The 22,876-nt window shown below is 39.0% G+C and overlaps 1 protein-coding gene across 3 annotated transcripts in view; it reads right to left on the bottom strand.

Moving 5' to 3' along the window:
- The window catches only part of TAF1B (TATA-box binding protein associated factor, RNA polymerase I subunit B), a 55,548-nt gene that overhangs the window by 11,656 nt on the left and 21,016 nt on the right, over positions 1-22,876 (bottom strand). For all 3 annotated transcript variants that reach the window (XM_080585480.1, XM_080585479.1, XM_080585481.1), the window contains exons 9-13: positions 7,095-7,242; positions 4,763-4,940; positions 4,424-4,470; positions 1,595-1,685; positions 1,066-1,136 (exon numbers count right to left, since the gene is read on the bottom strand). In XM_080585480.1, coding sequence (XP_080441606.1) covers positions 1,066-1,136; positions 1,595-1,685; positions 4,424-4,470; positions 4,763-4,940; positions 7,095-7,242 — 535 coding nt within the window. The remainder of the gene's footprint in view (positions 1-1,065; positions 1,137-1,594; positions 1,686-4,423; positions 4,471-4,762; positions 4,941-7,094; positions 7,243-22,876) is intronic.

Here is a 22,876-nt window from a genome sequence, read left to right as displayed (position 1 = left end):
AGTGGCACAGAAATAATAAACAATGAATATTTTTTTCACTTTTTCTTACAAACACGGGAAGTACAGGGCATCTGAGGAAACTATCAACTTGGAATAAAGCTAAACATGTTTTTCCACAGAAGGTGACTCAACTGCAGGATAACCCCTACAGAATTGTGAAGCGTGAAAACATGAATAAAAACCAAATGCATTCTTGCACAGGAAGTCCAACACAAGCTATTCAAACCAAATAGGGCTATACAACGTGCTTACAAGCCCCTGAACCAGTCACTTCATGAGACTGGAAGAGCATATAAAGGGAAAAACATCACTTGGCACACTTAACGTCTCTCTCCAAATACCTGCTGCTTACTACTATTAAATGTAGAATGAGGAACTTCATGTTTTATGTAATTGAATAAAATTCTGGTTCTCCTAACCGATGACTGTGATTTTTGTTGCTTTTCTTTTGTTTGTCTGTTTTTAATAGAAAAGTAAGTCACAATAAATTCTTAGAGGTACTTCTACATCTACTAAGATAAAATGGATGGACCTTCGTTCTGACCATATACAGCTAGCCATTCAAGTAAAGTCATGTTCAGACAAAAAAGGCTCCTCGTATTTTTGTAGAAGACTGCAAAAATAACAGAGAGAGAAGATGGACAGGCAGGGTCGACCAAAGGACATACTGGGGGAAGAATATGAAGAAGTAAAGAGAAGGGCTAGAAAAGCCATGGGAGAGCAACAAAAATTGATGAAGAGCACAGTTATACAAAGGCAGCTGACAAATCAGTGTGATGAGGACACAGTACTCATTCTGAGATTACATTAAATAGGTCATTAGGAAGACTGGCAAAGGGAAGACTGGCAAAAGGAGTTTCAATTAAGCAGGAGGAAAACGTCTGATTGAAGAATTCCAGCCATGAGTTGTAAAATAGCACTACGTTAATTTTACCTGGAGATGAAAGAAAGAAGGGAAAGTATTTTAAGATGTAAATGTTATCACAGTCAGGGTTGCAGATTTTCTGTGATGGGAAAACTTGGAGCACATTTCTGTGCTGATGGAAAGAGGCAGAATTTACTCACGTCTTCTCCTAAGAACTTTGGATTTCTTCTTGACCGAATAAAACAATGGCTTTTCACATCTCCACAGATACCTACAGTAAGAGAAACAGAAGTTGTTAGGAAAAAAAAGGCTTGAGCAAACATGTAAAAGAATGGCAATTTCTTAAAATACTGCTAGAGCTATTAAAATAAAAACAAAATAATCTAATGGTTAGCACCACTAAATCTAGTCCCTCCAACACATACAAAAAGCCTTTCTTTTTAGTAGATAACCAGATGCATGTAAGATTTACTGTAATCAGCTAATTGTTCAGTTGTATAAGCTACTTGTCACAAAAAGTGTGCATTTAATTAATATGTTGGATAAACTTGATGAGTGTAAATAGAAAATTAAGATAGGGATTTAATTGCTTTATTCACCCAAGCTGGCTGGATGGAAATAGGGAGCAAATTCCAAACCTTTTCAACTTCTGGAGAGGTGGGGATTTCACTTAAAACTGTCTACCTTAAAAATATTACTAGTAGTATTAAGTACTTAAAAACCTCTTACTTGGCTCTTTCTTCATCCAGTTTTTTTTGCTCCGCATCCAAGGAACATTTTATAACTTTGTACCACTTTTTGAACTCAAAATATGGACCACCTGAATAAAACATTCACATTTTAGGTTGTGAAGAAGTAAAAGAAACACGTGACACGCAGAATGTGGTCTCCATGCAGTTATGCCCTGTATCTTCCATCTGTATGCAAACCTATCCTAAACTCTATGTGCTTATAGAAAACGTACTTAAGCCAACGTCTCTGTAAGAAAGAGAAATGAGAAGCAGAAATTCAGGAAATGAACAGCATAACAAGTGTGAAGAAGTGCCTTTGCTCAAATAGTTTTCATACATTTAGCACAATTCAAACCTTTTCCCTCCTTTCTGAAGGCTAAGCCTAAATGCTACCTCCTCTCTACCAACAAACTAGATCTCCACAACACAGACTGGCCTTTGTCTGTTTGAATGTTGGTTTCAAGGAATTAATGAAACTGTAGGTCAAGCCTAGGTTTAAATAAATAATTTCCGAAGCTCAGATATAAGATTTGAAACAGTGTCATCAAGTCCCCACTGTCTATCCTATTGCTCATGAGACACTGCAAGGCAGGAAGGATAAGCTAGCCAATTTTATACACTTTATATCACCGTCCCATATTTTTAAGCACAGGATTCTCACTCACTGATATATGAACACATATTTACCAGCACATGCAAAAATACTAAGGCATAAGGCAGTCCAGCAGCACATTTATCATTGATGCTCCGAAGAGGCATAGGACTGAAGTAGATCAACAGGGTACAGTAACAATAAGCACTGCAAACAGAACTACAGTGTAGAGCACAATTAAAATATAACCATCTCTTATTACTCGTGGGTGTATTATCTGCATTGTGAATTAACCAAGCTTTGCATTTCCCCATTACCCCAGCTGCACTGCACTGATGCTTGCATCATGCTTAGCTCTGCCAGCTAGCTGTTTGAACTGTTTTGAGGGTGACTATACTGTTCTTATGATCAAACTTCTGTATGTTTTGTATTATCTGTGTTTTTTGGTATTTGAGTTATCCTGCCACAAGATGTCTTTAAAGCTAGAACTATAGATGGACTCCAAAAGCAACAGACAAATGAAGGAAGAAAGATCCTTCAGTACTTCTTAAAATTCAAAGGTGTGGATACAATTTCTTTTATGAAATCCTCAATGCAGACAGTGCTGAGAGGGCAGTCCAGGGGAAGAAAAAAAGTATTTACATTTACCTTAATACAAATTATTAAGCATCTGTCACAAGCAAACTCACTGCCAGAGACATGACGCCAGGCTACAGTAACCGTGTACCTGGCTGGTAGTGCTAGTCCTACGTTCACACAGCTGAGTCAACTGGAAAACATACAGCTCTGCGATACGCACATACATATATACACGTGTCTTAATCACTTTTTTTTTGAACATAAACAATAGTGTGTATGTGTGCAGTTCACAGAACATAGACACACAAATACACGCTAGGTAGCTACAACTATCTACTGCACAGCTCCCAGTCTGTCTTTAAAAAATACAGGAGCTGGGAAAAAAAAAAAAAAGACTAGAGAGAGGATAGTTAAATAGAAAATGAAGTTCACATACACCGAATCTTTACAAGTCAGTATTAGCCATTATTCATTTCAGTACGCTAACTTTGGGAAAGTGCCAGAGGCAGTTTTGAGCTCTGGCACTGATCGGTGCCTGAACAGAAAACTCTCACGTCGGCTGCTCACTGTCACTCCAACGTCTGAAGTACAGGGACAACACAACACAGTATATGGATCGTTTTGTACCAGCAGATTTCAAAGGAAAAAAAAAAAAGTAGGCAAAGAATGAGCTGTTAATTCCCAAAGGCAACGAGACTGGTTAATAAGGTAGAAACCCTATTAAGACATTAATGGCTTTGAGCCTGGGCTCGTAAGCAGTTGTGCAACTTCTACTCCTGTCACTATTACGTACTCCAAGTTTTCAATGGAAATGAAATTGAAAAACTAAGATCCCAAATAAGTTTGCATATCCACTTAAAAATGAGGATTACAGGTTTTAGTTGAGAGTAATAACTTCTCTACATACAGCAGTAATTGTGTTCATGCCTGGCTCACACTGATTTCTGTTATTGACTTAATTTTTTTAGAAAGTAACAGAAGGGTAAAAACGAACCCAAAACCGGATGGAAGGCTTAAAACATAAATCACCGTAACACATCTTTGATCTTATCTTCAACTGTGATCTGGATAAGGCCATGGAGAATCTTCCTGAGGATTTCTAATCTCTGATTTGGTCTTTCTGCCCTCAAAGAACCATGTTCACACCATTATCTTTTCTATCTTAATTGCTCCTAGCTTTTCCACACTCTCTCAGGATTATTTGGAAGAAAACAGATTACATCTCAAATATGTTACACACTAAGACATTTTATTTAACAAGACTAAACAAGTTTGGATTGTATCATAAATGTGGTTTGATGCCCCTAATAAGTATCTGCTATTTATGATCAAAGTGCATTCCCTCTTTACGGTATAACCATTCACCTTCGCCTAACATGCAGAACATTCTAAAACGAGAGGCAAACATGGAAAAGAAGAAAGGTATCCACTAAAACGCGTACAAAATTCCTTATCCGGGACAGTAAAAATTACGTGAGGAAGCCAAGACAATTTTACGTGAACAAGACTGTGTTTTCTTTAAATAAAGAACTTTCTGAAAAGAATAAAAGGCAAAAAGACACTTCAATGATCAATAGGATTAAGTCTTTCTAAGCCTGATTACAAAGTTATTTCATTTACAAAATCACGACTGCTTCTACTGGAATATTTACATACCTTCTTTGTTATTTTTATTTCTTTCTGCAGCAAAGTCTGAAAGTAACCTGGGGGAAAAAAGACCATTTTATAGCCGCAAATAGTGAACTTTTCATGTGAATTTCAAATACAACTGACAAAAATTACACCCTAATTTTCATTCCAGGTTTCAAACTGTTGATTTGTAAAAATAAGAAACATTCATTGCTAAAATGCCTTTGAGCTCATGTTTTATGCTACTGAACTTAATCAAAATTAAAATACTATAAATCAAATATTACTAAAGAAAGTGCAATCCAAGATAGTCATTTGCACCATTTTAAAGTTTGGTCTTCGTTAGAGATTTGCTTGTATACTTACCATTCATAGTGATCATCTAATAGAAACAATAATTTCAGAACTACTACAATTATTGCTGCAGCAAGGACATCGTATTTCACTTTTCTTGTTGATTTATTTCCAGGTGTGAGAGTCAGGAAATCCACTTCTCCGAAACCAATCTTTTTCACCACTCGACAAGTCCAATTATGCAATTCATCTAATTAATATAAATAAAGATAAAAATACAAGTACGTTGAGACAAGCTAAAAGACTTTTACAGTGCAAATATATTGGTCATTAGAAGAAAATGATGCTTATATTTTTTGGACCAACTGGCCATTTTTCAGGCTGAAAAGCATTTTTGGATATTTTTATATACAGTGGGTAATCTTCATTGTAAATATAAGGAAAAAATGACAAAAAAAAACAAACTTTTTTTTTTTTTTAATGTTATTCAAAAGATGTTGTTATATCATCCTGAACATGGTTCCAGGAAAGCACTCTTGGATCCACATGCAGAATATAAATACAGTTGAACTCTCGTTTCAAAAAACCCCGAAAGCCAAAAACTTGTCAGAAACATTTTTCCTGTCTATCAACCGAAAAGAAATGTAGGGCTGGGGCCAGACTGTGGCAGTGCTAAGAGAAGCAGGGGCTAGCTGGGCTCAGCAGCAGGCTGGGGAACGCTCCCAGCTGAAGCTAAAACGGGCAGTTTAGGTTAAAACTGGCATTACGCCATAAAGGCTAATTGCACCCGCTAGTGTGGCTTATGTCAAACCTACACAACTGCAGCTCCAAAAGCAGCAGTAGGATATCCAGCCAGCCTCTTATTACTTCATGCTTATTTTTCACAGATACAAATCCCCCAAATTTCTCACCCTTCCTGCTCAGCAAGAAATACGGGTGTCGGTTACATCACCGTCAGATTCCACAAAGGTTAGCAATGTATGACTAAGTACAACCTTAATCCAGCTCTACTCTATTCTCTTGCTCCTTACAGAGTTCAACATAAACGAATTTTTAATCCTCTCGGACATAACAGTAAAAATTAAATAAAATCTGAAAAGTGTAAAAGCATTTTCCAAACAAATTTTCTTACAAATACTGCCAATATACTTTCTTGTCTTTCAGATACTTTAAACCACATTTTCATTATTATTCAATGTCCTAAGAGGCACTGCCAATTCACTTTAAGAGTTTAGGAAGCAACAGTAGTCTTTTTTCAATAAACAAAAATATAAATAAAATATAAATATAAAAACAATAAATAAATAAATACATAAATAGATACTTCTACATGATAAAAAGTTCAGTTGCAAGGAAAGGGTGAAAGACAATATATTCTGCTCTTAGAGTAACTTTCAAAGGGTATTTAGCTTTACATTTCTCTGTAATAAACCTGAAGATGCCTAATTTCTAGCTTTTCTTTGACTCAACTGACACTTCATAATGTGAAAAATAAGTGAGCCTCTATAGGCTCCAGTGCAACACAGGTGTAAAAGAACAAAAGCAGAATTTTTACTCTGGCATTTCAGCCATAAATCTTTTTGTTGTCTTTTTTTCATTGGCTGTCAGTATATGGAAACATAAAGTAGTTTTATTCAATGTAATTAACTGCAATATAAGATTAAAAAAAACTAACAAACAAACAAAAAGAACTATTAATTTCTGGAATGTTTTGAGGGGAAAAAAATAATTTATAGACTATTTCCCCACAGAAGTCATCTCCAGAGCCAGCAGTATTTGACAGAAGTACGGTAACCCAGCAGACACAGGTCATACACTAGGACTCATCAGTTTTTCTTTGGTAGTTCCATATTCAAGACTGAACTTTAGAATAAGCAAAAATTTCATATTTATGCAATAAATTATTTCAAAACTAAATCAGAAATAAACAAGACAGGTTGATCTGTCACCCAGCATCCCTTGTTAATACTAACATTAATGTTATTATGCAACGTTATAGAATATATATTCAACTTTACATATGACAATTCCTTTCAGTGCTAAGCAATCAGGTCCTGACTTCATGCATCTTTTATCTGAAGTGAATAAGCCACGTGACTTCCAGTAGTGCCTCTCAGCTCACACGGATACTGAAAGGTCTAAAATGAAGTGTCCACTCAACAGGCTGAGAGTCAGCACCGGAGCGCCCCTGCATATCTGGGCCTTCAATACCTACTTTAAATGTTTGATGAAGGTGTCTTCTACAGAAATGATCTTTCAGTTCAAGCTTAAACATGTATAAATTAGAAGAAAAAGAGGAGGAGCTTTTAAAGTAGTGATTCAAGGTTTTTGTTTTTTGTTTTTTTGCTGGGGTTTAATAAACCAAAGAAAAATTTTATCAGTTTGGGTTTGGGAAAATATTTACCAGGTAAATTAACTTCCATCAAGTACTTCATGCACAACGTGTCTGGATGGAGAAAGCAGCTCTCTGTTATATCTGGAAAACGAGGCAGGTCTAAAAAGGCTGCAAGTTCAATCATTTTGCTGTACACCTCTTCATACACAGGCCATGACTGAAAGAGAGGGATAGAGCGGGTTATGCATTTTCTCTTTTACCATATCTATTGTTGATTTTAAATTCCTGATTTTAAATTATTTATTTAATACAGAAACACTGCCTTCTTTTAACACTCTGTATGACTAAACACACATGCGAGAATGGAGCCAGACTGCAGCATTGCACAGAGAAACACGGGCTGGTTTTAAAGCCCATAAAACATACAAAAAGCCAATAAAAGATTGCTCTTCAGACCTGCGACCAACACACTACCTTTTCTGTGAAGTGATCAATATGTTTTCAGATGCTCCAAGATTGAAATTGCATTAAAAAAAAAAAAAGGGGTGCAATTTATAGTGACATTGCTAAAGAGGAAAGAGATGACAATCACAGAATGGTTGAGGGTGGGAGGGACTCCTTGGGATCATCCAGTCCAAGTGCCCTGCTCAGGTCAGCTACAGCAGGCTGCCCAAGACCATGTACCTTTTGGATTTTGAGCATCTCCAAAGACGAAGCTCCACAACGCTCTGTGGGACACCTGCTGTTCCAGTGGTTCACCATCTTTGCTATATATGTTTTTTCTTACGCATAAATGGCTTTTCCTGTCTTTCATTTGTGCCCATTGCCTCTTATCCTGTCCCTAGACACCACACTAAGGATCTGGTTCTTTTCCAGGCTGCACAGTCCCAGTTCCCTCAGCCTCCCATCAGCAGATGCTTCATTCCATCATCTTCAAGGTCCTTCTTGGGACTTACTCCAGTACATCCATGTCTCCTTTTTATTGGAGAGCCCGGAACCGGACCCAGCACTCAGATATCTCACCAGTGCTGAGGAGCGTGGAAGGATAAAATCCCTTGACCTGCTGCCAATGCTCTGCAGAATGCTGTCAGTTATCTTTGCCAGAAGCGTACATCACTGGCTCACGTTCATTTTCACAGCATCTTGTTCACCAGGACCCCCAGGGCCTTCTCTGAAAAGCTGCTTTCCAGCCAGCTGGATGTATTTGTGCCTGGGGTTAATCCTCCCTAGGTGCAAGACTTGACGTTTCCCTTTGTTGGGCTTCAGGAGGTTCCTGTTGGCCCATTTCTCCAGCCTGTTGAGGTCCCTCCGAATGGCAGCACACCCACCTGGTGTATGAACCACTCCTCCCAGCTTTACATTGTCTGCAAACTTGCGGCAGGTGCACTGTGTCCCATCTGACCCATCATCTAGGTCATTAACGAAGGTTTTAAACAGTACTGGCCTCGGTATCAAGGCCTGGAGTACACCATCAGTGCCTGGCCTCCAGCTGGACTTCATGCCACTGACCAGAACTCTTCGTGCCCAACCTTTCAGTGAGTTTTCAATCCACCTTGGGGTCCCCTTAACTTCATCAGTTTGTCAATGAGGATGTTGTGGAGGACTGAGTCAAAAGCCTTGCTTAAGATAAAGAGCATCCACCAAGCCTTGTACCTGTCATCAAAGGTCATCAGGTTGGTCAGACCATTTCCCCTTTGTAAATCCATGCTGATTGCTCCTAGTCACCGTCTTGGACTTCTACGTTTGGAAATGGTTTCCAGGTTTATTTGCTCCATCACCTTCCATACTTACGCATTTAGTTATTTATCATTTTCCAAACTATTGACTACATGAAGGAAGCTCCCCCAATTTCTACTGAGATTTTCCTGTTAGAGGAGAATATAACTTACAGCCAGATTTTGGTAAGCTTGTTCATAGTCAGCTCAGCAGGACCTGGTGGAGTTTGCACAAGTATGGACTGAAAGATTTGACCCTCATTTCTTAACACTTTAACTCTTCTACTAAACACAGTATTGCGTGTCTTAATTCTTTAAATTTTAAATGGTTATTTGAATGTACCTGTTAAAGTGATAGCTTCCAGTTGTTCAGGCTACTTTACCCTTTTACATGTATAAGGGATGCATTTTCTGCTTGGTCTTGGCAGTTCTAACTCAGCAGAGCACTTTATCATGTATCGTATCTATCAAGTTAACTTCTGCTTAAGGTACTTTCCTTTAGTAGGAATGCTGCAGGAGTTTACACTTTGTACACAGATTCAAAACTTTCCTGAACAATACTGAATTCAGACTTCTGGGTTTTATAGACCAGGTTGAGAACAAAGCGATTGTGTTTACGACAACAGTAAGACTGAGATAATGCCTTTTCATCCAATCACTTGGTTTCACCTATTTTAACATAAGCTATGTGGCAATTGCTCAAATTTTATAGTTTTTGAATGATTGCCAAACGTTTCTATTAATTTTCTTAAATGATCTCCCCCCAGACTGCAGTTAAGACTTCCTTAATTGCATTAATACTCGCTTAAGCAAACGAATAATTCTACTGTCACTATTACACATGCAACTTGGGTAACAGTTAGGAAGTTGTATCATGTTCATTATATTTTCTAAACAGTGTTAAAAAGTGGCTTAGACTTCTATGTGACAATCTTGCGAAACAAGAAAAACATGCATTACCAGGCTCCTGCAGAAGACCAGGTTCACATTACTTTCCATTCCTCTTAAAAAGCAGTTCTACATTGAATACCAAAACAATCCTGGAACAAAACCTGAATCATACGTAACTTCTCTTGAGTGTATCGGGAGAAAAATTAGAAGTCCCAGATAATTCAAATAAAAGCAGCGTGAGAGCAATATTCCTAATTAGATATAAAGGAAATGCATTTTCCCTTTGATGAAAAGCAGCTGAATTAGTAGCTTCTTAATAATATAGCACAGATGAAAATGAAGACACCACGAATTCAGTCATTTGAAGCACTCCCTTTCTCAAACATTAAACTATCACCAGTGAAGTTATCTGAGCAGTCTAATTTTACAAAGAGGTACTTTAAGGAACGTAACTCTTAATTTGAGGGTCCAAGGTAGGCACCTCCATCACTGTATACATGAGCTTTTCTCACTGTATCAGGCTAAGGAGACAGCTTTCCCGTCCTGGGCACTCGTGAATCATCCCTTCATCCTCACACCCAACACTGACTTTTGTTTCAAAGGTTTTAGAATCCAGTCCAGGCTTTTGTTTGCAGTTTAGAGAAGTAAACCAAGTTATTTTTCAAAGTAGAGAGAAAATGCTCTTTGCTTCACGATAACCTCTTTTTTTTTTTTTTTTTTAAGAACAAACACAAGTGGTGTAAAAAATTAAAAATGAACGCTGAGTACTATCATTTGGCTCATTTAAAAGGGTGTTAACAGACTAACTTAGCTGATGTGTGTTCATAAAGAGATGTAAACACAAGTGGGACATGCAGATCTAGGAAGGACACACTCATCCGCCGTAAAGACCAACCAAATCAATTGCTACTTTCCAGGGCTTAACCCCCTAAGCTCAAAAGCATTGATTGTAGTAATCGTGTTTCTACAACGCAGCGCTGAGTCATGACAACGCAGGATGGATTGAACGCTCCACTTCAGGAGCACGCAGCCGTCTCCTGACCTGTAAACTGCAAGTGTAAGCTGAATCAAAGAGGAGATCACATCTCAGCAAGATACATCGCAGCAAACAAAGGGCTGGAAGACTTGAAGGTAGAGGACTGGGGAGACTGTAGAGCATTTCTAGCCCTGAAGATTCTCACCTGGCACCATACACACACACTGTTTCATTCTGAAAGAGCTCTGAGTTCATGCAGTAAATCTCTTATGCTGCAAAATCTTGCTTACTGGGAGGGTTAAAGCAAACAGAACGCCCAAATTCCATGCAACAGGCACAGTAAGTGTTAGTACAATACTAAGAAAAAGCAAAATACTGCAGTCAAGCAGCCTCAAAAGTCACAGAATCACAGCATGGCTGAGGTTGGAAGGCACCTCTGGAGGTCACCTGGTCCAACCTACAGCAGGTTGCCCAGGACCACGTCCAGGTGGCTTTTGAAGACCTCCAAATTGATAAATGCTGATAAAATTTATCTAAGAGATACTCACTTTCTACCTAGCTATGCATCTCTCCCAGGAAAAACAAACATGATAAAACAAGTTGCGCCAAAAATCAACCAACAAATCCAGTAGGAAAGCAAGTTCCAGAGCTGGGGCCTCCTTCAAGTGAAAACACTCTGCCTCATGATTAAACCCCAAGGGAGGAGTCCTTGGACAGGAGGGGACAGCCTTAGATCATATGCCACACGTCCTCCAAGTACAACTTTCGCTTATCCAATCGCAAATTAAACAATTTTGCATTATACGTTTTCAGTTGTGCTTCTGTGCTAAATATTAGGACAACTCCCCTGTCCATCAGCATGTGGAGTTACTGAGCTCTCACTTTGTTTTGAGAACCTGGGAAACACTCGGTATATAAAACCCAGTTACAAACCCTTGAGGGCACTTAATAATTTCAGGAAGACTGACAGAAAACCCTTTTAAAGTTATGCCACCTGATAGCCCTTTCAGGTGTTTCGCAAGCTGGAATTTCTTCAGGACTGATCAACAATGCTGACAGAGCCCATAACCTGTCTAGATCGGGTACAGAGGTTACTGAGAACTTTCCTTAACAGCTTTGTCTTTAAAATCTTTGTATCTTGTTCTCACACACGACAAATAAGTTAACATCAGGTCGTCTACAGAAAGTGGTACAAAAAAATTAGTACTACTTGAGAATACTTTTCTTTTTTTTTTCTCTCCCCTCAACTTTGTATAGGAGAGAAAATACACACTGCTCAGTCGGTAAAGAAGTGTCTAGAGTAAGATTTTCATTACGATATACACTCATTAGACTATTTAAATCAGTTGCCTTTATCTTTCCAAATTACATGAAATTTTTCACCTGTGCTAGAAAAGAGCCACCTGGTTTTCAGAAGTGTACGAGCCAAACTATTACCATGATAATCAGATCAGAGCAACGAGTAATTGTTTGGGGTGAGCCAAGATTGCAGCCTCTCCTACTTGTTTGGACAGTATCAGAATGTTGCTGATCAGCCAGCAGAAAACAGTGTACAACTGGCTGGCTTTCTAGCTTCATTTGCAGGCTCCAGAGCTTTTTGTTTTAAGTGTGGTCTGACTGACTCTCTCCTTAGCTCACCATATAGACCGTTTTCTCCTACGGGAGGAGAAACCAGCAGTACTTACATACTCACAGTTCTGTTTAGTTTATTGTCATTATGTTGTATCCCTTCTGAAAAGAATTAATTGTAGAGTTCTTTAAATCCTCCCTTTTATCTTTTTTTTTCCCCCCTACATACTCTCCTCCGGTACTTTTTCCCCAGCACAGTTCCCTTTCTCATCATCCCTTTACCTGTGAATTTCCAAACCCAGACTCCTTTCGTCCCATGCCTACCTGTTCTCTGAGAGTCTACCTTCAGCTGTTCAGCAGTGGACATCTTTTCTAGGAGCTTCTTCTAATGACCTTTCAATACTGAAATCTACTTCACTTTTTCATTATTGATCAAATTTTGAGTGTTGGAGAAGGGTTTTTTTGCAACACAATCCAGAAGTTGGTTCAATTCCTGCCTAAAGCAAAGCATGTCCATAAACCGGGAGATATTTATTGTAGAAGTAGTAAACCGAGTGGGTACCCTAAGGCACATAAACATCTTTGAATGGAGCCTGCATTAAAACACACTGCCAGGAACTCTAAAACTAAGGTAAGATTAGGTACCACGTCAGCCCTGCAGAGCCTGGCTCGCTGTACTTCCTTCCGCTACTCAGCAGACTCAGCTCTATCTGCTAGTCTGCAGCACAAGCCTATCCTACCAGCCTGACGTGGGTTGAAGCCAGCTGTAGTGCACGCAGGTTACACAACAGAATCGACTGTAAAGACAACTGTATCAGCTGTGAAATGTACACCCAAGTTAGTACTTAATAGTGAATAAAATGACCTCATGACCCAATCGTTATGTACTAGAACCACAATGTGACTGGAAAGCCCAAACTCCTTGATTACTGAATAATTTCTTCTCCCATGACTTGGGTATTGCCCTCAACAATGTGGTGCTCTCCCACAACTCTATCAGTCTGGTTCCCTCCCATGCAAACGTGCATTAATAAACAAATGCTACCAATGTCTATTTTTAAAATCTCTTCCCCCCTCCCCTTGCCTAACCTCTATCTGCCTCTCAGCGACCACCATCCTACCTCCAACATCAGGAAACTACTGCAATAACTCTCACACACAAAAATTAAGGACAATTAAACACTGTGCATCATTATCAATAAAAACCTTCCCAAATAAGCAACCCTCTCACTAATACACATTTTTTCCCAGCTAGGTTAGCAGTCAAAACTACGGCAGTCAGCTCTGCTGCAGTTAGATTCTGTGCAGTCTTAACATGAAGTTTGCATGAATTGTTTTCCAGAGTATAGGGTATACACAAGGATGTAAAGGATGGGCATTGTGAGCACTGATACCACTGCTGGGCAGAAAAAAACATCCAGCCTCATGAGGTGCTAGCACATGTGAAAGCATGATGGGGAGAACCACTGCACGCTGCTCTTCCATCCCTTCCCAGCCACCACCAGAAACAGGTAAGCAGGGTCGATGAGCGCCGAATCTGCCTCGGTACCCCCGTTTTTATGTGGACTAAAGGAGCAGACACATTTCTTCAAACACTGATATCCATGAATCATATACAGATGCTGATGTAACAGCAAAGGGTGTGCCTGGAATTATTAAAGGGAACCAAGTGACAAGGACGAACAAAGGCAGGTGAAACTGCTACAACCTCACTCAAATACCTGCTGAGAAACAGGTAGCTCCTAAGAGTTCTTCCACTAGAAAAGACCAAGCACACGCTTGTCGCTTGGTCAACAGAAATTGCTGCTTCACGAGGCTGCCATGGAGCAGAGAGGATAACTGTAAGGCTAAGACAGGATAATGGAATCAACCTCTGCATTGTTGAGACAGACAAACATGTTGCCCAAGTTATCTACTTGGCAACACATGGGCAGAGAAAAAAAAAAGGAAACCAAGATAACACTTGAAAATGATACAAGAAGTAACACTGGCACTCTCTCTGTTGCTCTCCTTTGATAACTGTCCTTCAAGATCTCATCTGAAACAGCTACTGCATCTTAAGATCCCAAATTACTCATGAACATTGATGCAGAGGAAGTGAGAAGGATCTTTGTATGGAGAAGATTCATTTTAGACAATGACTCTTTAAACAATGTTTATGCATCTTTGCGAGAAAAAAAAAATCTAGGTGTGCTAGGAGGGTATTTTGCTGCACTGCATTAAAACAGTTTTTATCAAGGAATACAAGATGGCATGTGGATGAGCCAGCAACCCACATGCAAAAGAAAAAGCTAACTGAGCATTCAGGACAAATGCACTCCTTTTCTGGAAGAAATATATATATTTGTATGTACGGGAGGCTTTTTAATACGCTACTTTCAGAGGAATACATCATATTCATTAGACGTTTCCCGGCTAAAGTGGTTTTTGAATAAATGAGTTTCAATATTATTAAACCAACAGAGGCACGTGCTTGAGCGTTACCCACTTCATGCTCAAGTTACCTCTGAACGACAAATACCACTTCTCTAAAAAATGTAGTCTTTCTATAAATGGAGAAAGCAATCCAACGAGGAGCTGATCTGTCATAATGTATTGAAATGAAGGAGTTTGGGAACAAATTTTATTGAATTTCATAAATATTTTGGTAGGTTTGTTTTCTTTCTTCATTAAGTAATGCTTTAAGACAGGTATGGACAAGCTAGAGTTTCTGTTACACAACAGCAAGCTCCCATGATAAACTTGATTACAATAACCCTTTCAGCAGTGAACTTCCTCCTCAGCTTTTTTTTTTTTTTTTTAAATAAAAGCCTCACCCTTGCTTCTTTTCATTCTGCACTATTTTTTTTTATCCTGAACAAGTACTACATGCACCTGCTAAAATGCAAAAAAGAAAGAAAGAAAGAAAGAAAGAAAGAAAGAAAGAAAGAAAGAAAGAAAGAAAGAAAGAAAGAAAGAAAGAAAGAAAGAAAGACACCCCTAACCAACTAGAGATTACAAGGTATCACAAAACCCTGGCAGACCAAAGCAGGAATTGCTGCTTGTTTTGGAAAGCAAAAGCAGCATTACTGATTAGCAGAATTTGTATGGCTGGAATTTTATACCTCTTAGAAGATTTTTTAAAATAAACAAGAACGACTGGCTGCTGTGTTCGTTTGAATTCTTTACAGAGTTACCACTAAAACAAGAAAGTCGCAGGGCAATTAGGCTCATTCAAATTTTAGTCAGGAGAAGAGAGATCTTCACAAAAATTACACACCAGACCAAATGTGATTTTATGAAAGGACCTCAATAAATAGAGGAACCCAGCTACAAGCAAGCTCGGTAGATCACTTCCCAGGGAAGCAGAAAGCTGTTGGCATTGCAGTCTGAATGCTCTGGCAGAAAACTGAACCAACGCTTTGACCTGTATTCCTGAGTCAATTCATCGATTTAGTCAGCAACTAGCAGTCTGAATCAGACCCAAACTAAAATACAAATGCACAACCCACCAAAACCTGGGCTGTGAGACAATCCCAGGGGCAGCGGTTTCCCCTAAAATGCACGATGACTCAGAGATGTGGGCATCAGCCAGGATCAGATTACAAAGCGATACAGGACCCTTTTGAAAAGGCAGCATAGAAAAGAAAATTAAATAAGGTGACAACCTTACAGTATTTAGGAAATCTTCAGGTTTACTCATGACAGTACCACAAACCCACCCTGTTGCTTCGGGCAAGTCTCTTTGTCCCAGTTTCCCAGCTGTCAGGGAGCAGCAGCGCTCCATTTCTCCCAGCCCAGCCTGAACGGAGCGGCCGCGTGATGGGCATCGGGAGGAGAAAAAGAAGCCCACGTTCTGCAACCGTGCTGGCTCGACGTGGTGTGCACCAAAGCAAGCCCTAACTCCCATGTTCGATGAAGAAAAGGAAAGAGATATACTGAGCAGCTCATTACCTTCCGCATATTAAACTGCGACGCTATCTGGTAGAAACAATAAGAGATTAAACGATTAGTGACTACACCCTCACACACTTAGACATCGGCCTCAGCTAAAAGCAAATTCATTCCAGTAACTCCTAAATTCTGTACGTTTAACCTTAAAACCTTAGTCATGCTTGGGCACTGGGACAGGTTCCCCAGGGCAGTGGTCACAGCACTGAGCCTGACAGAGTTCAAGAAGTGTTTGGACAACGCTCTCAGACATAGGGTCTGATTTTGGGGTGGTCCTGCATGGAGCCAGAAGCTGGACTTGATCCTTGTGGGTCCCTTCCAACTCAGGATATTCTATGAATTTAAAGACATGAAAAGAAGACAGTGTTAACTCAATATATTCACAAATCCAAGACCTGTGCTTGTATTTAGGGCCAAAAAGAAAAGAACCAAAGGCTGTTTAGAACTATTACTGGTAAAGTGCAAAAATCCCTAACTTGCTGTCTCCCACACGACCCAGTATTCACTCTTACTTGGCTTTTCACATTTCTCCTTTTAGCGCACTTCCAGGCCAGACTTCTTGCAAGTGTTCCGTTCCTCCTAGCATGGGGACTGTCGATCCTACTCATCAATAAGAAATCTTATATTCCAAGCATTGTATTTAAACAAGCAATTCCTTTAGTTACTCCACCAAAACAAACGTCATCACAAAATAAATGCATGCAAAAGCTTGTTTCAAAAAGCAAAGCTCTTGTTCAAGAAAGCTAAAGTTTTCCTTGCTTAGGGTTCTTTGCCATAGGTTAGCAATATCCCTTTTAAAAAAGGATTTTGCGTACTTCTACCGTTTAATCATTCCTCAACATATTTGTAGTTGAATAAAACTGAACCCAGATTTCTCAATCTGAAACTTTAAAGACGAGCATTAAGTTCACCTAACTTAAAGGCTTGAACTATAACGTAGAAGAAAAGTTGGTGAGATACTGAGTTAATGAAAAATGAAGTTTTACCATCTTAAAAAAGTCTCCCCAGAACACAAAACCCACGAACTGAAACCGTAACTGAAATTCCAGAACAACAAAATCAGCTGCACCTCATTGAGCCCAAAAGATCTTTTTAGCCTTGCATCCAGCAGCAAGCAAGAGAGATGAGTGGGGAGGAATTTAGGAATGAAGCAAGCCACAATGACACTTTCCCAAATATTTGTCCAGCTTCGCACAGTTTGTGGCTGAGACAGCAGTGAGATCTCTGCACTTTTTAGTTCCATATGCCTTTTTTTGGTGTGTGTGGCCTCTGTCCAGTCATTACCTGACCCCTCTTAACACTCAGACCAACCGATGGCAAGAAGTTCCACCAACTGCCCACAAGACACACGAATTATTTCCTGCTGTCGTATTGCGAACCAACAGGCTAGTAAGCTTCATCTGACACCTCCCAGTTCTTGTATTGGAACAGACATCGACCATTTGCCTCCTAAACAAGTAAACTATCATCACAGCTTCCTCTTAGTCAACTCTTCTTTAGCTCGAAAGATAAATAGATATGTTTAATTGTTTCTTGTAGGAAACCTGTCCGGATATTTGATTGTCCTTGTTGTCACTCTGCGTACCCTTTAGAGAGGGCAAGCAAACAAACAAACAAAACAAACAAACCAACCAACCAACACAACACAACACAACCAGAATTGCACAGATTTCTTAAGTATGAGTGCCTGATGGATTTATACGTGAACAAAGTTCTGTTCTCCGTTCCTTTACTGGAAATCAGGAGCTGTTCGAAAATAATTCCAACGTAGCTGCAACATCTGCATGTTTGAAAACAGCATCACAAAGGGATTATAGAAACCTGCATAAATAACATCGTGCAGGTATTTACATTAAGGTTGGTACATGAATATAACAGCATTGATCATACCAGCTTTCAGAGAACATGACAAATTTTCTACTTAAAAAAAAATCACCTTCTATTTAACAAACTTAATTGCACGAGCTTATCTGTTGTTTGACTTACACCTCGTGGGTGTACTCAGACACAAAGAAGGCACTGGTGGAAAAAGTATATCTGTGTATTTTAATAGCAGCTCATGGGTCACTGAATTATAATCTTTTAAAAATCATACTAAAAACTGAAGTATAGCGCTCACATACTGTAATGCTTACCTACTGTAATGATGCCATACAAAAATACAAAGCCTGCATTGTATCAGTGTTTCAAGATCTTCTCCTTCCCACTCAATGTCTTCACTTACTACTCTTTTCCAAACAGAAAATATTTTAGTCATCTGTTGGACAGGATGAAAATCTGAGAAATTTAAAGCCGTATTTGCTCCATCTACATTCTCAAAACTAAAGCTGAGAGGTTATATATTTCAGTAAATGCAGAAGAGAGCAAGTTTCTTGCAAAAAATCTGGTCAGGAGGGTAACATTTTTTTCAAGACATTCAAAGCTGTTCATAACAGAGCATTAAGAATTTTATCAAGGAGAAGAGAACAAAAGTGAAAAACAAGAAGGAATAAAAGGATGAAGACAAAGGATCCTGTATGTATGCTTACACTTGGATTTTTTATTTAGAGTTATCATTCTTTAAAACATACTTCTGCAAGTGTAGGTAGTGTGTACGTGCATCAGTGACAGGCAATTTACTTTTTCTATGTGGTTTACTCACAAACAATGGTCAGCAGATCATTTTATTTTAAAAACCACCTTCAGCATAGAAATTAGCTGAAACTTAACAGCATGCTCATTTAATAGATTAATTTCAGAATGGTAATGTCAATTTAGGGAATAAATGCATGGCTGTCACCAAATCAAATTAGCAATACCAAACCCACGGTATAAACCCTTCTTCACAAGAACTTCAGTAGAGTGACCTCATGCAATGCTCAGAATACAGAGGAATTTCACTCCTCCTTAGACGGTGGGACAAAAAAACATAAAGCCCTAAAACAGTGATTCACTTCTTCTGCCCCTCCTAGAAGAGTACTATAATTAGGAGACCAAATCCACACCCACAACTGAAGAAACACGAGCACTTAAGAAACATTGTCAAGTTTATAAACTTCTATTAACATACCCAAACTCTGTAATGAAGCAAATGCTAATCCTTCTGCTTTTAAGATGATGAAATTATAGATCCAGAAATAGCATCTTTGATATAAAACAATCCCAAAACATGAAATACCATTTGCTGTAGTAAAGCACTCAGCTATATTGCATCCAGCTTAGGGTACAACCCAACGACCAACTCAAGCAAACCTAAAGGAGGAATTAGCCTGAAGAGCACGATGAATACCCACAGTTTTAGTACCACGAAAAACAATCGCCATGAGATTTCTAAGGATCTTCAGTGGCCAATATTATGACTCCATGTACTCATATAAGCTCACACCACCGCTACAGAGTTTACCCAGAATATCTAGCCCCTGGCTCTAAGCACTGAGACGGGCAGGTCCGAGCAGCCAGCTCTGCAGCCATCCTGATTAACAGAGGCCTCGCAGACATCGGGCTGTGCCCTGTGCACCTCGTGGCCTGTGCACAGCCCTCACTCCTTCCTGCCCGGCAATACTGCTCATCCCTTTTGTTAGGTAGGAAGGTACACATTTTCTTCCTGTATTCAAAAGGACAATGAAAAATAACGTAAGCTTTGTTCTCGGTGCAAGTGGGAAGACCTACGTACGCGAATGAGAGCAGCACGCCAGCTCCACGAGCTTGCCCAGCCCTGAAGGAGAAGTGCTGAGTGAAGGTGAGGAGAGAGGCATCAATACTCTAGGAACCGTCCCTCTTCTTGACTGTGTAACCTACTCAAGTATCCAGGTCCTATCTGTCTATGTTCAGGCATTTCAAACCCAGTAACATATTTTATCAATGGGATATGCTCCCAGTTGCATAAAAGAAAGCAGAAGGAACTCAAAGTACCTAACAAGAAAATGCAAACAAGTGTTTCCATCATTAATAAGCCAAGCAATATACTTGATACATAAGTAATAAATATTATCTATGTGTTATTCAGTGCTGCAAATTCAAAGCACTTGTTTTCAAGAAACTCATAACGCTGACACTATTTCTATTCAGAACATACCTGTATTATTCAACCAACCCTAACAGCATATATTACATAACCCCCGACGCTTTAGAACAATCTGGCAGAGATTATTAGAAATGAATGAGGACTGAACGCCAAATTACCTCCAAAATTGAGCCATTAGGCTTGAAACCTGAAGACTATAGCCAAGTCCTGGTTTTGGTTGTATACAACAGGTAATCTTCAAAATATTGAGCAATCTTCTTTTCTTTATCCATGAGAAATCCTCCGATGCTACATTTTCCTCCAGGCTACCTGACAATTCTTCTGCCCCCAACATTCACAAGGAAATCAAAACCAGGAGGCGTCTTAAACTTCTTAAACTTGCCAGTTAAATTTACAAAACAAAATTGCTTTTACTATGCTTGAACAACGCTGAGTTGATTCAAATACATTTTTGTGGCACATCCCCATTTAATTTAAACCAGTCCTTACTAAGCAGCTAAGTTATTAGACGGTGACAAGGCAAAAAAATGTTTATGGTTCACAAGCATTATTAATAACTGTACTCCAAGTGTAACTGCCTATAACCACAAGAATTAGAAATGGGGGCAAAATCTGAGGTTCAACCAACTTTGGTTTAACATCTGCTGCCATGGTAAAGCTCAGTAATATTTAACCACGCTGTAACACAAAGGATTACTGTTATAGGACCACTGTGAACCTGGAAGAGAAGGGGTCCAGCCTTGGGTAGCAGCAGGATATAAATCCTAAATTTAAACCTTGTTCTCAAGTATGGTAGTAAAATATACAAAAAATCCCTGGCTCCCAGACATAAAAAGCAGGTGCTTTAGATCTCTCAAAATACCATCTTGGTCAGTCACTAATACTCCTAGACAGTTCCTGCTTTTTATTTTAGGATAGCAGAACAAAAGGAGAACACAACCAGAGGACCACAACTAGGCAGAACTGACTGCGCAGTACTCAGGGACAATCTCCTGGATAAAAGAGGAAAGGAACAGCTCCATAGCTGCTCTGCAACGAAACAGAAGGTAAAGGCAGCTAAGCAGCAAGGAAAGTACAAAACAACAACAAAAGAACCTTCACTTGCAATGCCACAGGTAAGTCATGAAACAAATAAGAAGAAAAAAATCAAGCTTCTTCTGTAGCTGGAAGAAGAACATGAATCCATCTCGATCAAATGATATGTAAGGAAGAGAAAATTTATGTCTGCAAAAAAGTACAGCAGTATCTGATAAAATTAAGCGCTTTTCAAAGGATAGGATCAGAAAATTTACACACAAGAAGCTTCAAGGAAATAACTAAGGCGCTCTCTGAAACACAAATGCTGTTTTTTAAATAATCCTAAGAAATTCTAAAGATCAAAGGACTCTCAGCATTAGTATTTAAAAAAATGTAAAAGGGGAGATTCAGGAACTCTAGAATTATTAGCTTGGCATGGATCCTGAAGAAAATAGTACAGTGACAATGGGAAAAATGGAAGCTAAAAATATCTTGTCAGTCAAGCAGCCTTCACAAGGTCATAAGAGGAGAGAGCCGATTGAAGCTCCAGCTTCAATCCACAGGAGCTGCTGCTCTGAAAAGACATTTTTCTTCTTTCTGGAATAGCTCACAGATATAAGGAGGCCAAAATCAAACACCACCAACACCACAAACAAAAAACCACCCACCCACCCACACACACACACAAACTCAATGGAGAACTCATTATGGTACTCCAAACTCAAAAATATCCTCTCCACTGGAAAACGAAGCATGCAGAACTAGCGAGCAACAAAAAAACTATCCTTAATAACACAGAAAATCTTGGCAAATTAATCTCAGAAATCAGAGCTCTAAAATCATCAGGAGAAGTGAGATTTGATTGAAGCTGACATAGAAAGATGGGGGGCAGAAGGATTAGTGACATATGGATACTAAAGTGCTGCTAAGAATAAAATTAGGGGGAAAAGGAGGTAAAGAGAAACCGAAGAACAAAAAGGAAATATAAACTGTAGAAGACCTTAAAAGAAGAAAACAAAGAATTAAGAGTTTCTTGACAGTGTAGAGAAGAGATCATCTGCCAATGTTTAAAGCAAGCCTCTCACTCCTAAATAAAAGAGGAAGAATGTAACAATAACCACTAGAGAGGGTATGTGTGCGTGCATGAGTGCAAGGTATACACTCCTTCAACTCCAAAAAAATAAAAATTAAAAAATCCAAAGCATCATACAGAATAAAATGCTCTGCACTAAAGAAGCACGTTCTGAGAAGAGCTGAAGAGTTTTCCATCCCACTTGAGAAATACACTATGGTACCTACTTGCACACCCAGCACTGGTTACCTTAAGGAAAAGGAAGGCCCTGGATGAATTACAACTTTTCTTAGGGCACCAAATATATGTATTGCTTTTCAAGCTCTTCCTTTTCCTATCAAAGCCAACATCTGATGATAATGGAGTATGAATTAAAATTTTTATTGAACTGAACACAATGGAGAACTGCCCAGAATTACCGGTCTAATGACACAGACAAATCCAGACATCATTTAATGTTGAATGATGAGCTGTTAACCACGAAAGAAAGAGGGTATCAGGGAGAAGAAAGAGACAACAAAAGGCCTTTCAGTGAGGCTGAAAAATAAGAAAGGAAGAATGAAAGATGAAACTATACAAATATAGAAAAACACTGTACAAATGAAGAAAAACACTTACTGGACTGAAAGATACATAAAAAAAAGGAAAAAAGCTGGTACAGACAAGTCATATCAATTC

This window comes from Anser brachyrhynchus, assembly GCF_964034855.1.
Source record: "Anser brachyrhynchus genome assembly, chromosome: 3".
NCBI classification, from domain to species: Eukaryota; Metazoa; Chordata; class Aves; order Anseriformes; family Anatidae; genus Anser; species Anser brachyrhynchus.
This window is presented reverse-complemented; position numbering and strand designations above follow the sequence as displayed.